The 15583-nt window shown below is 49.2% G+C and overlaps 1 protein-coding gene across 2 annotated transcripts; it reads left to right on the top strand.

Moving 5' to 3' along the window:
• Positions 1 to 1875: 1875 nt before the first annotated feature.
• Positions 1876 to 15381, top strand: Pex26 (peroxisomal biogenesis factor 26). 2 transcript variants are annotated; one of them, XR_009058301.1, is made up of 6 exons: positions 1876 to 2653; positions 3731 to 3871; positions 6006 to 6301; positions 8872 to 9018; positions 12705 to 13746; positions 13963 to 15381. XR_009058301.1 is itself a non-coding variant. In XM_057788855.1 (5 exons), exons 1-5 carry the CDS (start codon positions 2436 to 2438, stop codon positions 12806 to 12808), a joined length of 906 nt encoding a protein of 301 aa, XP_057644838.1. In that variant the 5' UTR covers positions 1876 to 2435; the 3' UTR covers positions 12809 to 15381. The 2 variants fall into 2 exon arrangements, 1 of the variants encoding a protein (XP_057644838.1); XM_057788855.1 differs by having other exon boundaries at positions 12705 to 15381.
• Positions 15382 to 15583: the final 202 nt, after the last annotated feature.

Genomic DNA, 15583 nt, shown 5'->3' with positions numbered 1-15583 from the left:
ATGCTCCAAGTACTGACCCCCAATAACAAGGGCCAGTGCAGAGCAAGGCCACCGTTTCTGTGTGGTCTGTCCCTGTCTCAGGACTTGCTGTTAGAAAACAAAGGCAAGGGCATCTAGGGTGCTGGTCTCTCCACGGTCGCCCCCATCTCCCCATCTCTTTCTCTTCAGTCTTTTACCATCTGACAGCACTATCGACTGTATTTTGTTTGCTTAAATGTATGCATGCATGTGTGTATGTATATATTTAGAAACAGGGGTCTTGCTGTGTTGCCCAGGCTGGTCTCCAATTCCTGACCACAAAATAATCTCTGCATCAGCCTTAGGAGTAGCTGGGCCCACAGGCATGTACGCTCGTTTATTAGTAAGATTTGCCTATTTTTGTTGTTTGTTTCCTTCCATTATGATATAAGCTCCCCAAGGCTCTGTCCTTGATTTCTGTGGGACCCTCAGTGTCTAGAGCAATGCCTGCCACCAGCTAGTATCAAAAAGTATTTGTGGGGCCAGTGAGAAGGCTCAGTGGGTAGAGGAGCTTACTACCAAGCCTGGTGACCTGAGGTTGATCTCGAAGACACAAATGGGGGCCGGAGAGAAGTGACTCCTGCAGGGTGGCCTCTGACTTCCACATGTGTGCTGTGGCATCTGTTTCTACAAGCAAATGCAGAAAATTAAAATATGTACATTTTAGATCCATTTATCTTATTTTATGTGTTTTGCTCACATGTATGCGTGTGCGCCATGTGCAAGCCTGCTGCCCCAGGAAGTCAGACGAGGGCATTGGATCCCCTGGAAATTAGAGTTACAGATGGTGGTGAGCGCCTGTGTATGTGGGTGCTGGGAATTGAACCCAGGTCTTCTGCAAGAACAAGTGCTCTTAACTGCTGAGCTATCTCTCCAGTCCCTATGGGAAAAACAAATTAAACAGTTCTTTTAAAGAGTGACATCGTGGTCTTTTCACCTTACATGGTCATAGTACCAGGGTCTGACGAACTTGACATTTCTATCTCAGCTGTCTGAGGACTTTCTGCAGAGACTTAAAGGCTGCTGTGTCTGTGTTAGCAATAAGAGAAAGGCATGTATGGGGTGAGCAGGTCCTGGCTTGGTCCTAGCTGTCTTACCCAGTCACTAAGGGAGCAAATGATTCTAGGAAAGAGTGGGAGAGAAGAGTTCAGAAGCTAGAGAACTGGACGAAAGGAAAACCAAAAGGTTGAGTATAAATGCAGAAGAGTTAGGAAACCCTGCCTGAAGCACACAGACAATGAGTGATTTATGTGTCTGTGTAAAATTCTATAATAGCAAGCTGGCATATAATAGCAAGTGGTAGCAGTCTAATCCCTGAGTTCAAGGCCAGCGTGGTCTACAAAGCGAGTTCCAGGAAACCCAGGGCTACACATTGAAACCCTGTTTCAAAAAACAAACAGACAAAGAAACCATATATAACAGCTGCAACTTAGCATTTCTTACTTTGGTCCCAGTACTGTATTACTGAAAAATTGCATTACATATGCATGGCTTTGTTTTTTTTTTTTAATTTTGTTTAACTTTATTTTATGTGCATTGGGGTGAAGGTGTCACATCCCTTGGAACTGAATTTACAGACAGTTGTGGGTGCTGGGAATTGAACTCCGGCCCTCTGGAAGAACAACCAGTGCTCTTAATCACGGAGCCATCTCTCCAGCCCCCATGGCTTTGTTTTTATGATATGTTTGTTTTACACAAACAATGCAGGCTCAGTTCTATCTCCGCCCAGATCTTCAACGCACCCCTTCGGAGGTTCAGAATAAAGGTGCAGGTAGCTCCACCTCCTACTGGAATTTCTTCCGTCCGGCCTCTTCCGGTTAGTTTGGGAAGGATCACATTTCACAGGACGTAGGAGATTTCACTAGTGGTTCAGCTGAGCTTCCCCAACTTTTCCAACCTAAAGCTGGTGAACTGGTGCGTTCTCTCTGGAGGATGACCGCCTCTGGGTGCCAAAGGTTTGAGGTTGTAGTCGGAACGCTCCCTCAAGTTTCGCAGCGCAGAGGCCAGGACTACAACTCCCAGAGTTCCGCGCTCCAGCGCGCGCGCGTGCACCGTAGTGGCGGAGGCGGAGGTGTCCACTTCTGTGGGTTCTCAGAGTAGGGCTCTGTTGGCGGCGCGCTTGCGGTTCAGGGAGCTCTGGTCCTTCCAACACTTGTCGAGGGGAGGGAGGAGCAAGTGCTTGGCGTTCGGCAGCACCTCGATTTTTGTGCGGGCCACTCCTCCAAGAGTTTGGCTGTCGGTGAGCGCATGCCGTGCCTCGGGTCTCGCGTCTTCACGGCCCTTTCCTAGGAACTGACCTGGAGAGGTGTGGAGGAGGAGAGCACGAGGCCTGCCGGTCATCTACCGGGCCCACTCCGGATTTCCAGGAGGCTCCGGAGAAGCTGTCTTCCTGACGGGTGACGAGCCCAAGGCTGGCTATGAAGAACGACGCCTCGACTTCTGCAGCCCCCTTGAAAGGGCTTGGGGGCCCTTTGCGGAGCAGCGAGCCTGCGCGTGCCCTTCCGGCTGTGTCTCCCGCGGTGCACCTGCTGGAGGAGGCGTCCGACCTGCTGGTGGTGCATCTGGACTTCCCTGCCGCACTAGAGACTTGTGAACGGGCTTGGGAGAGCCTGGCCGAGGAGCCCGCAAGTGGCACGTACGTGCTGGACTGCGTTCCTTTCTGATCCTTTTGGGGAGGAACTCGGTCTGCTTTTCTGGCATGGCCAGATTGTACCAACCTTATACCTTGCTTTCACTAGGAGATCCTCTCTCGGAGAGGCTGGTTGCTTATTCTGCACCCGTGCTACTGAGGAAGAAAGGGTTGCTGTACAATGAAGAAGTCAAATCATGCGACAGTTTGGGGAAAGCCGCAGCCAGTTCGTTACTCACTCTTTCAGTGCAGGACAGGGTGACTGTCTATTAAGTGTACAATCCTAAGGGGATCAGTAAGCAGGTAGCAGGAGGCCTCCTTTGGGAACCCATCTCTCATTCACTCCTGACCTTGTCGGATCGTGGAAAATGGGCGTCAAGGCAGAAGTGTGGCCTGGTCCTGTTGAAGGACTGGATGGATTACTTTTAGGAAACCCTTGCCCCGGGTTGCTCTTTCTGATGCATAGGCCTCCTCTGGCAGCTGGGGGCACCATTTCTCTGTGGAGTGTAAACCTTCCTTAGAGCTAGCTGTGTGAGCATACCAGGGAGGGAGTAGGCAGAATGAATAGCCAAAGTTGATGTCAGAGAAGCAAAAACTGGGGAGATCGGCTGTGGTTTTTAGTGGGGTGGATGTTGCACAGCGAATGCTGGCCACCTGGATACAGATGATTCTAATGGCCAGTTGAGTTCCTATATGAACACCCAGCCAGACCCTTCCCTCCAAGCCCACTTGGCACTAAGCAAACTGTTGGTGCCCTCTCCCCTTCAAGGCACACCTCTTGCTGCATGCTTGCCGGGTGCCATTCCCAGAGGGATTACCTGGCTCATTCAGTTCTGATTCCACCTGAGTGCCAAGATGTATGTTGGGCAATAGTTCATTTGCTTCGGAGAAGTTTCCAGAACTTAGCTCCAGGGGGGATGGGCAGCCCAAGAGACCATGGTGAGGCCTGGTCCAATCAATAGCAGAAGAGGTAAGGGTGATAACCTCCGAGTTGGAAGCCGGAGAGCAGTCCAGTCAGAGTGGAAGAGGGAACGGAGAGAGGGGGTGCCTTGCTCAGCCTGACTCCTGTCTTTCTGTTGACAGCGTTGTGGAGGTGAAATGCTCCCTGTGTGTTGTGGGGATCCAGGCTCTGGCAGAAATGGATCGGTGGAGAGAAGTCCTGTCCTGGGTCCTCCAGTATTACCAGGATCCTGAAAAGCTTCCTCCCAAAGTCCTGGAGCTGTGGTAGGTTCTGGTTGCTGGCACTGGGTCAGTGTAAGAACCCAAGTCCTGTCTTGAGCTAGGGTCTCATGGCTCATTTCATTTGTTCTCCTTCTGTACCAGTTACCTTCAAATTCAGGTCTCCCCACTTGTGGACCTCAGACCACAGCAGCTAAGGATGGGGAAGGTGGCATTTGGGAGTAAAAGAGAAGAAAAAAGAGCGCACGTAGGACAGTAGTGAACCAGGCCAATGGGTGGACAGGGCCAGTCAAGCTTCCTGCTCCTTCCTGGGGGTTTCTAATTCTTAACAGAAGTTTTTGGCATGTGTTTTCTGTGTGTGGGTATGTGTATAAGTGGTGTGCGTGTGGTGTATGTGGGTGCACATGCATGTGCTCATGGAGATGAGAGAAGGGTACTTGCAGTCATCTGTCATTCTCTGCTGTATTCCTCTGAGGCAGGGTCTCTCCCCGAACCTGAAGCTCACATTCTTTCTTGGCTAGGCTCTTAGCCAGAAAGCCCTAGTAGGTCCTCTTGTCTCTTCCTTCTCCATGCTAGGATTATAGATGTGGGTAGAACCCACATCCTGCTTATTATGTGGGTGCTAGGCCCCCAACTCTGATCCTCAGGTTTACACAGCTAGTACTCTTTTTAAAAAACATTTCACAGCACTTGGGAGGCAGAGGCAGGCGGATCCCTGTGAGTTCAAGGCCAGCCTGGTCTACTAGAGCTACAGCAAAACCCTGTCTTGAAAAACCAAAAAAAAAAAAAAACCAAAAAAAAAAACCCAAAAAAACCCACAACTTTTTGTTTTATTTTATTACATGAATGGGTGTTGTGCCTGAGTGTATCACATGCATTGCACTACATGTATTGTATAGCTGCACTACATGAGTGCCTGATGCCCGCAGATGCCAGAAGAGGGTGCTGGATCCCCTGGAACTGCAGTTACAGACAGTTATGAGCCTCCGTGTAGATCTGAAACTTGAACCTGGGTCCTCTGGAGGAACAGCCAGTGCTCTTAACTTTTGAACCATCTCTCAAACCCTCAATCTCTCATTTCCTTTTCTTAAGACAGAGTTTCTCTGTGTTGATGCAAGTAAAGAAATCCCACACTAGCTCTGAATAGGGTATATTAAAGTTTTTCTTTATTAAAAGGGAACTCACAGATCACAGCGAGGAAATTGGAATGGGTCCAAAATCCAGGTGTGGCGTGGGAGAAAGTGGGGTGAGTGGGCGGGAACACGGCTTTTTGGTACCCCAAAGCCATGCCTCAACCTGGTCCAGCCTCTCAAAGGCCATTGGCTGAAGGAAGTTTGTGGCGGCGTAAATGAATGCAGGAAGATTATAAAAATATATACAGCTTTAATAAGGAAATAGACTTACAGGACCACAGGTTCCCGCGGAGAACAGGAAAAGCAGAGCAAAAAGGGGCTGCTGGGATCACGCCCGGCAGATTTATCAGTAAACATTAGCCCGAGGTGAACACGCCCCCAATGGGTGGGGCTATATCCCTACAGAAGTTCCCCATCTCTGTGTGGCTGTCCTGGAACAAGACCAGGCTGACCTTGAACTCACAGAGATCTGCTGGCAGGCCTCTGCCTCACAAATGCTGGGATTAAAGGCGCAAGCCGCCATAATTTTTTTCTTTTTTTTTTTCTTGAGACAGGGTTTCTCTGTAGCTTTGGAACCTGTTCTGGAACTAGCTCTATAGACCAGGATGGTCTTGAACTCACAGAGATCTGCCTACCTCTGCCTCCTGAGTGCTGGGATTAAAGGTGTGTGCCACCACCGCCTGGCTGCAATCTCTACTTCTTAAAAATTTATTATTATTTTTAAAAAATTGTGTGTGTGTGTGTGTGTGTGTTTGTGTATGCATGTGTGCATACATATGAGTACCAGTACCCTTGGAGGCCAGGAGATAGTATCAGATATTCCAGAACTAGAGTTACAGGTGGTTGTGAGTTCTCCAGTATGGGTGCCATGAATCAAACTCTAGTCCTTAATCACTATCCCTCCAATCTTCCAATTTTTAATTCTTAGCAGTGTTCCTGTCCCACAGGGAAGGGCTGGAGGACCTGGGTGGGTAGGGTTGCAGAAGTATGTGGTTCTGGGGGTGAGTCTCCTGTAGAGCACTGACTCTTCTCCTCTGGGGACGCAGCATCCTTCTGTACAGCAAAATGCAAGAGCCTGGAGCTGTGCTGACTGTGGTTGATGCCTGGCTCCAAGACCCAGACAACCAGGGCCTTCCTGAGTACAGATCCCTAGCAGAACTCCACGTGCTCCGGGTGCTTCTACCCTTGGGTCGTTTGTCAGAGGCCGAGGGACTGGCACTGGGCTCTGCAGCTTTCCGAGAGGAGCAACAGGAAGAAGTGCTCCAGGCCATCCGCACAGCAAGGCAACAGTCCACGCAGGAGCCCTTGAGTTCTCAGGAGCAACCGAAGCCGAGCCAGGAAGGTAGGACATCAGGGCTCCCTGGCCCCTGCAGAGGGGTTCCGTGGCACCCCTAAACTTAGGAACTTAAGAATTTAAGTCACAGGATGGAAAGCTGCTGCATTGCATTACAAATCAGGCTACACTCTCTGAAGTTGGAACACAAGGAGAGTCTGCATCTGGGGAGGTCTTGCTGGGTCCCCTGACCCTGATTTGTCTCCCAAGTACGGGATTAAAGACCTGCTGTGATAGTGTTCACCTTTAATACCAGCACACGGAGGTAGAGACAGGCAGATCTCTGTGAGTTCAAGGCCAGCCTGGTCTATGGAGTGAGTTCTAGGACAGCCAGGGCTACACAGAGAAACCCTGTCTTGGAAAAACAAAACAAATCAAAAACAGAAAAGAAAGAAAGAAAAGTTGCTTTCCTTTGGTGTCTGATCAGTCATTTCCTTGGGATCCTCTCACTAGGTTTTATTCCTTCTGTCGTGCTGGCCTGGGAACTGTTACTCCTTCAGATGCTAGCGTGAATACACACAGCTTAACTTGGTAACTTATGAAATAAAAATGACCTCCCTCATTTTTTGTGCGCAGCCTCCTGTCTGCCGTCACTTAACTAGAGCTTTTGGGTGTTTTGATTTTTCAGCTAAGGTCTGCCTCGTTCATTAGCATGTAATTGTGCTACCCGGTGGCTTCTGGTAGCATCCTTCCGAGGCAGTGGAGAGGAGCCAGGAGTCAGGTTTTCTTGTTACAGGAACTTAGAGGCGCTTGGCCCCAAACTGTCTTTGCTCCTAAGCCTTTCCAGTTCCCTTTCCTTCATTCTGTGTGTGAATACGTCCAAGGTTAGAACATTGCCTGTCTCCTGGACCAGTGCCTGCCTTCTTTAATTTTTAAAGACTTATTTTTATTGTTTTAAATCATGTTCATGTAAGCGTCTGTGTGTGGATATGTGATGTGAATGTAGGTGCCCATGGAGGCTGGAGACATCAGAGCCCCCTGGAGCTGGAGTTACAGGCAGTTGTGAGCTCCACAGTGTGGGTGCCAGGAACTGAGCATATAATAAGTGTGTGTGTGTGTGTGTGTGAACTTTATTATAGGAAAGATTTATCCCTTTTATTTGGTATGATATCACTTCATTGTGCGGTGGAATAAATAAACTAAATAAAAATTTAGATGTGACAAAGAATGACTGTAAATTAAACAAAACAAAAAACAAAACACCAAAATTAACCAAACCAAAAGACTATATATACAGTTCAGTGAATTTGTATATAATTTAAATAGCTGTTCAGAACAGAGCTGTGGAGTTTCATATTTGATCTTATACTTCCACACTGAATGTATTTTTATGTACTTTGCCACCATCAGAAACAAAATATCCATTTTAGAGTAGAACTAGAAAAACAATTAGCTTTATACCTTCTTTCAACATCTTCTGTTTTTTACAGCTTAGAGATTGTTAAATATTCTCCTTTTTAAAATGTACGCTAAAGCCTGTCAGGAAATTATAATCCTTTCTCCAAAGTACTTTTCCCCGTGGACCTGCTGGGATCGTAGCCCTTTTTTGCTAGCAGATTGCTGGTTTCAGGAGTAGCCTGTGGCTGCCAGGCCTCCCATCTTTGCCTTAGGTAGGTTTCTGTTGCTGTGGTTCAACACTATGGACTGAGCAATCTGAGGAGAAAAGGGTTTATTTCATCTCGCCCTTCCCCGTCACAGTCCGTCATTAAAGGAAGCCAGGGTAGGAGCTGAGGACAGGAACCTGGAGACTGACGAGGAAGTCATAGAGGGACCGCTGCTGACTGGCTTGCTCCTCATGATGTCTTCAGCCTGTTTCTTACAGGACCCAGGACCACTGGCCCAGGGACAGTCCTGTGCCCTGTGGAAAAGGCTCAGCCACATCAAGGCCAGTCTGGTGGGGGCATTGTCTCAGCAGAGGTTCTCTCTTCCCAAGTGATTCTCGTCTGTGTCAAGATGACATGAAAATTGACAGCACAGCCATAACCCCAGCGGCCAGTCTGGGCCCTCTGTCAGAACTGCACCACTTGTCTCTGGCTACCAGTAGTCCTGATTTTATCCACAATCCCCATCTGGATTCTCTACTGCATATGTTCAAGCCTTCTCTTCTCTGTGTTGATGTGTCACTGGTGCGGCTCTGAGTTATCTTACACGTGTCAATTCGTAACACGAAGAATGCTGTGAAATAAGGGGGCCGTTTTCAGACACACACCTAGACAGCTGAGTAGGTCCTGTGTGCACTGACTGTGTCTTCAGACAGCCTGTCCTGAAACCCTCTCTGCACAGCTGTGAGCTGTGGGTGTAGCTCAGCCTGCACAGTTGAGGTGTAGCTCAGCGGTAGAATACTTTCCCAGCGTCCACAAGGTCATAGATCTGTCCCCAGCACTGCAAAAACCAAACGGAACCTCCAAACAAACAATGTTATTTTTAGAGCTCTCAGCGTTTTCTTTTGAACTGTTTCTTGGGCTGTGCAAGGAAATCATTCTCGTTCTGTTTTGATTGACTCTTCAGATCTAGCTCAAGGCTCAGCCAGGGAAGCTGATTCGCCTGACTCACTCTGCAATGCTCTGTCCCCTGGTCAGGTTCCTTCTCCCGTAAGTTGATGTCACTGCTGAGGTTGCTTCACCGGCTCTGGGGTTCTGTGGCGAGCCACCTCCTCTCTCATCCTTTCAGAAAGAGCCTCCTGGCCGCCTTGATCCTCTGTCTCCTGGTTCTGCGGTTTGACCCAGGTGAGTCAAGGGCGCCTACAGCAGGGCTTGTGAGAGCAGGCGCTTCTGGGAGGGAGCCTTGTTGTTCTCTGAGCCTCTTCTGTAATAAGTGAGAGTCAACCTCACCTGAAGGAGAGACCAGGCCTAGAACCTAGGAGAGCAGCTGGAGAACATTTCCCACCCTGCTGATGGAGTCACCTAGGCCTCTGCTCCATCCAGGGACAACCGCTAGTCAGAATGCAAGCTAAGGAAGCCTTTCCTATTGTAGCACCTGAAATAGAGTCTGTTGATCCAAGTGTCTCCTGGCTAGTGTGACCTTGAAAATGTAGATGAAATTCTATGCACTCTAGACGAGGTGGGACAGAACGTTCCCTGCTGATGTGTGCTGGGCCTCGTTTGTCTCTTTAGCTTCACTGTGACAGACATGAGCTTTCCAAGTGAGATTTGGGAACACACCTGGGGGTTTCCTGAGGAGTACTCACCCAGGTGTGCAGACACTGGGCCACAATTAGGGGACCACTTTTTGAGAAACACCATCCTTCACCTTTGAAAAACAACAAAGACAAGGTCTTGCTGCATAGTACAGAATGTCCTCAACTTCTTTGTTTCAGCTTCCGAAACCCTGGGATTGTGGGTGTGCATTCCAAATCCTGGGGGCCGGGCGGTGGTGGTGCACGCCTTTAATCCCAGCACTTGGGAGGCAGAGGCAGGCGGATCTCTGTGAGTTCGAGACCAGCCTGGTCTACAAGAGCTAGTTCCAGGACAGGCTCCAAAACCACAGAGAAACCCTGTCTCGAAAAACCAAAAAAAAAAAAAAAAAAAACCAAATCCTGGGATTGCGGTGTGCATCCCAAGCCCTGGGATTGTGGGTGTGCATTCCAAATCCTGGGATTGCGGTGTGCATCCCAAGCCCTGGGATTGTGGGTGTGCATTCCAAATCCTGGGATTACGGGTGTGCATTCTGAAACCCTGGGATTGTGGGTGTGTATCCCAAACCCCGGGACTGTGGGTGTGCCTTCCAAGCCCTGGGATTGTGGGTGTGCATCCCAAGCCAGGTTTTCTTTTCTTCTTTTTTTTTTTTTTTTTTGGTTTTTCGAGACAGGGTTTCTCTGTGGTTTTGGAACCTGTCCTGGAACTAGCTCTTGTAGACCAGGCTGGTCTCGAACTCACAGAGATCCGCCTGCCTCTGCCTCCCAAGTGCTGGGATTAAAGGCGTGCGCCACCATGCCCGGCAAGCCAGGTTTTCTGCCTTCTCCTTGCTCTGTGAATTGCAACCTAATCTCTGCTTTTCTCAAGAATTTAGACGTAGGGTAGGATTATGCAGCTTTCAAAACCAAGGGGAAATGAAAATCCTTTGTTTTGATCCGATCACTTTCTTTCATTTTTGGTTGAGAAATCTAATAGCCAGAGGGGCACAGTGACTAGGCTAGAGTCCCGCTGTGCGCCTGTTTCTAAAGCTGCCGGCTTCCTTACTTCCCCTTTTCCTTAGTCAGAGTTTGTTGACCCCTTTGCTGGACTCTGAGCAGGAATGTCCCCTCTGGACAGTTATACAGGAAAGCCACCTGCAGCTTCCAGAAACTCTGTGAAAAAGACAGGCGAGCAGCCACACCTGACGTGGGAAGCACATTCTCATGCTGGAAAAATACATGTGAAACAGGGAGGTGTAGTCTGTGATTTCCATCTGTCCCTGACTGCCTACTTTGTAGATGTGATAAGAATTTAGAAATGCCTTATGACTTCCCCTAAACTCTTCTGTGTCCTCAACGCTGATCTCCTGCATGGTGACGCAGAAGCCATTTGAACTTGGGTGTGTCCTGAGCTGCCCAGCTTCCTCAGCTGTGTGCTGGCCCTCAGGAGAGGAGGACCTGGGGGTGGGATACCAGTCGAATTGGGAAGAAATAGGTCAGTTGCTTTAAAGAAAAATAGCATGTATGGAGGGTTAGGGGTAGTTCTTCCCCGTTTTGGTTTTTCGGGACAGGGTTTCTCTGTGTAGCTTTGGAGCCTATCCTGGAACTCGTTCTGTAGACGAAGCTGGCCTTGAACTCACAGAGATCTGCTTGCCTCTTCCTTCCAAATGCTGGGATTAAAGGCAAACGCCACCGCTGCATGGCTTAGGGGTAGCTTTTGGTGGTAGATGGCAGATATAGCATCCCCAGCCTTAGAGGAATAAATGCCCACCCCCCCACATCATGTGTGTGTGCATATGTACACACAAGCATGGACACTCGAGGTTGACGTTGGTGCTTTCTTCTCTTATGCTCCACGTTATTATTATTATTGCTATGATGATGATGATGACGGCTGGGGTTAAGTCTAGGGCCTCATACTTGGGGGCAGGTGTTCTATCACGGAGCTACAGCCGCAGCCCTCTGCTGTGGGTTTGGAGAGTGTGTCTTCGCTGAACCTGGAGCCTGCTGTGGGGTTACAGGCTTGTGCTGCCGCCGTGCTGACTTTCACATGGGTGTTCAGGATTCACACCCAGGTCTTCACACTTGTTCTACAAGTGCTTTACCCACCGAGCCCTCTCCTTAGCCCTAAACACTGCTGTTCTCCATTTGAGGGGCAGGGCTGTGTGTGTCTCATTGTGTTGCCCATCCTGGTCTCAACTTCTAGTCCCAGCTGAGGCTCCTGCCTCAGCCATCTAAGGACCTGGGGTGGGTATTTTTTTTCTGTTTAAGAAAGAAGTATGTATTCCTTATTTGGAGGCCAGAGATGGGCTGAGATACCATGCTTGCCTGGTATGTCCTGAGGCCTGGGCTCTGTCCCCAGCACCATGTGAGACCTGGTGTGGTGGCATTTAGGAGATAAAGGCAGAAAGATCAGAGGGCCAGCTATCCTTGCCTGTATAAGTCCAAGGCCATCTTGGGTTACATAAGACCTGTCTCAAATAAAATAAGCTTCCCAAATCAAACCAAAACAAAGGTAGAAATAGTTATTGTTTGCTTTTTAAATCTGTGATCCAAACAAGGAAAATAAACAAGTGGTGGATTTTTTAAAATTTATTTTCAGTGTGGTCAGTTTGTGGTGTAATAGGCAATACTGTCATAAGGCTCCAAATTGAAAAGGCATATAAAGGTACAAAATGCAGTGAAAGTCTCCCCAAATGACCCTCTCCAGTGGCAGTCATTGCTATTAGGGTGTTTATTTTTTTCATGAAGTAGGGTTGGGGCTTAATAACCATTTTTTTAAAGACTTTAAAAAATATGTATGAGTCTGCATGTATGTATGTGCATGCCTGGTGCTCTTGGAGGCAAAGGAAGTGCTGGATTCCCTGGACCTGTGTTACAGATGGTTGTGAGCCTCCAGGTGGGTGCTGGGAACTGAGCCCAGGCCTTCGCGAGAACAGCAAGTGCTCTTAACCACTGAGCCATCTCTCCAAACCCAATAAAAATATTTTAATATAGGCTTAAGCATGGGAGTAAAGAGAGGCACTCAGAAGGAAGCGAGACACACTTGGAAGCATGGGTGGGGGCTTCTCTGAGAGCCACCAGCATCTGTGCGTATATCAGAAAGACGCAATAAATCTGGATTATTTTTCTAGAATATTCAAGGTTATTGTAATTCTAGTGGAGAAAACCTATCTCAGAGAAAGAGAAAGTCCTTGTTGTTGGGGAGGCTTCGAATAGCAGGAAGCCCAGATGTGTCTCCTAGCCACCATGGAGGGGCTGAGGGACAAGCACTCACGACAGTGTTTCCCTTCCCCACAGCAAGTCCTTCTTCACTGCCCTTCATCTACCAGCTGGCCCAGCTCTTCCGCCGGATCCAGAAGGCCACCCTCTCTCGGCTCTACCCACTTGCCCTCCGTGACTGAGTGGTTCTACCTGGCTGCCTTGTCTCTTACTGTCCACATCTACAGAAGCAGAAGAGTCGAGTCCAGTGACTGAGTCCCAGATGGCACTGTGGGAGAGGGACCACCTCTTTCTAGAAAGAGTGAGCTGTGGCTTGCTGCCTCTGAGCCCTCCCTTTGGCATCCCACCGCGGCTGGCCTCAAAGGGAGTGTGGAAATAGTGGGGCCTGAGGCCCAGCTACAGAACAGAGGTCTGGCTGCCCAGAACAGTTCTCTACTTCTTCCTGCAACAGCTCCTCAGAAAGAAGGGGTCCCGGAGCAGGGAACGTTCTCTTTTATTGACAGAGGCAGAGGATGACTTTCCAGCTTAGGGTGTTAAGGGAGTTCGGAGTTCACAGGCGTCTGGTGGAGAAGCCTTCTGCTTCTGAAAAACTTAGCTCTGAGAATTGCTCCCTAGGGCAGTGAAACCAGAGATGTATCCTCTCTCCCATGCTCCTCCCACAGATGCCACCCCCACCTTCCACCCCTGCCTCCCCCATCGGTCCTGCAGTCGGGTGAGAGAGGCTTCTGCTTGAGGCTTTTTGCCCGTCAGTCAGAATGTGGCTTTTGACCCACCTGGGTGACCACTGGGAGCAAAGTGAGTCTGCCCGACCTTATCTCCGGGAATGTGATCTTTCTTGGTGCCTCATAGTCTTAGCTCAGTTTTCCAGTGTTCCAGGGCCCAAGCCTAGCTCTCTTGGACCCACTGACTTCCCACTGTACCCCATCACCTTCGGCCTGTCCAGCTCACTTCATCTCATCACTGTTTCCCCTCGGGGCCCACGGCGGCAGGTCCCCTCTCTGTGCCCTGTTGTCCTAGCTGTGGTCTGCTGTTTGTGTCATGCCCAAGTTTCTTTGCTCGTGTGGCGTGAAAAGTAGGCCAGTCTCGGAGCTGAGCGCTGAAAATGGAACTGGGTAATCAGGTGAGCTGGAAGAGCTGTGGGGGCCGGGCCAGGGGGGTGGTGGGGGCCGAAGGGACAAACCTCGGGGAGGAGGCCTTTCTTTGATGACCACAGAGGTCTCGTGTGTTCCTGTGTGAGTACATGCAGCCGCCCACACCGGATCTCTGTTGAGTGGATGACGAGAATGCAGGGAGGGTTGCTAGCTCATTGCTGGTTGATTTTTTTTTTTTTTTTTAGGAACCATGCGTCAACAGCTTTTCCTTAGAAGAAGAAACTTCACAGTTAGAATTCATCTGCATCCTGATGTCTTGGGAACCATGATAGCCTTTCCCTCTCATTTTGTGGATGACTCTTTAAGTAGACCCTAGATCGGTGGGGAGAGAAAAGGATTCAGAGAGTTGAAAGCCCTTGACAATGATTCCTCTAGTATTGCTTTTGAGATGTGAGTTTCACTATTATTGCCCAACTTGTCCCAGACCCCAGGGCTTGAGCGGTGGACTCCACCCACCATCTTCTTGAATATCTGTGACTCATACACTTATGAGAATGATTTTGAAATGAGAATCTGGACATTCACTGCCCTAGAAAAACCTCCTTAATGGCTTCCATGGCCCACAGGATACAAATCCATAGTCTTTGTAATGGAAACTTAGGCCCCATGTTAGCGGATTTGGCGGCAGCTCCTTTGCTGTGTTACTCTGATTCCGGGGTATGCTGCATCCTAGCTGCCAGGCCCTCCTCAGGCCTCGCCACTGTGGCTTTGCTGGTACTGCTGGAGGGTCTTGTAGCAGCTCTGCCGCAGGAGACCCTTCGCTTTTCAGGCCTGCTCAGTTCTCAGCCCCGTCTCATGCCCCTCCTGCCATGGTGACTTTGATAGTGGTGGGGTTGTTCACCTCTACCAGTGCTGTGAGCTCTGGAAGCTGCAGAGCAAGGTTCGCATTCCTGCTCTGCTGTGCGGGTGACTGTGAGGCAGAGGTCAGCCGTCTCATCTCACAGGGACTCACACATGACTCAATGGGCATGTCAGGAGCTTTTGGCGCTTCTTCTGTCCTGAGGAAGAGTTCTTGTGAGTGGTGGCTGAGCTGAGGCCCAGCTGGGCATGCACAGTGCTCAGAGGGGTGGATGAGCGGGCGTCTGGAGAGGGCATGTGCACCTGGCACGCGTGCTGTCCTATGCTATGAAACCCTGGGCACATAGGCTTGATTGTGCCCCCTTGTCCGGCTGCTCTCCTGGTGTTCTTCATTGTTCTGCTGGGGGCCTGTGGGGCTCTGGCTGTTGTCCATTGCTGCAGGGCTGCCTGTATCCAGCCCTAACCAGCTGCCTGTCAGGTGAGGATCTTGCAACCCAAACCACTGCTGTTACTTTGGCCTTTCCAAGGGTGTAGGCTTGTCCTCAGCTCTGGGCTTAACGAGGTCAAAGTGAAGGGCGAGCTTTCTTGGTAGACCAGTACAGTAGCCATCAGCCAAAGGTGGCTTTTGAGCATGAAATGTGGCTCATCCATGTAGACACATTCTGTAATTGTAAAACACACACACTAGATTTCAAAGACCAACTACTAAAACAAAAATAAAAGCTAAAATAAAAAAAATGGAAATACAAAGATTTTTATATTGACTGAATGTTGAAATGATAATATTTTTGATATATTGGCTCAAATAAAATCTGTTGAAACTAATTTTGGCTGTTTCTATGTTTTGTAGTAGGGCTTCTAGAATGTTTAAAATTATGCTGCTTTCATTTGAATAGTGCCATTCAAGACGCCACACATACTGGCCAGTTTCAGAGGGGGATTGATGTCTGAGAAGAGCAGTGCATGCTGGGATTGGGAGATGTGTCTCAGTTGCAGATGCTATCTTGC

This window comes from Chionomys nivalis, chromosome 1 (genome assembly GCF_950005125.1).
Source record: "Chionomys nivalis chromosome 1, mChiNiv1.1, whole genome shotgun sequence".
NCBI lineage: Eukaryota > Metazoa > Chordata > Mammalia > Rodentia > Cricetidae > Chionomys > Chionomys nivalis.
This window is presented reverse-complemented; position numbering and strand designations above follow the sequence as displayed.

What these genes read in the sequence shown, in the direction of transcription:
- Pex26 (XM_057788855.1), top strand. Translation starts at nt 2,436, where the DNA reads ATGAAGAACGACGCCTCGACTTCTGCAGCCCCCTTGAAAGGGCTTGGG. An exon ending in GAGGAGCCCGCAAGTGGCAC is followed by an intron (nt 2,654 to 3,730) that starts GTACGTGCTGGA and finishes TTCTGTTGACAG; the next exon opens with CGTTGTGGAGGTGAAATGCT. An exon ending in GGTTCTGCGGTTTGACCCAG is followed by an intron (nt 9,019 to 12,704) that starts GTGAGTCAAGGG and finishes CCTTCCCCACAG; the next exon opens with CAAGTCCTTCTTCACTGCCC.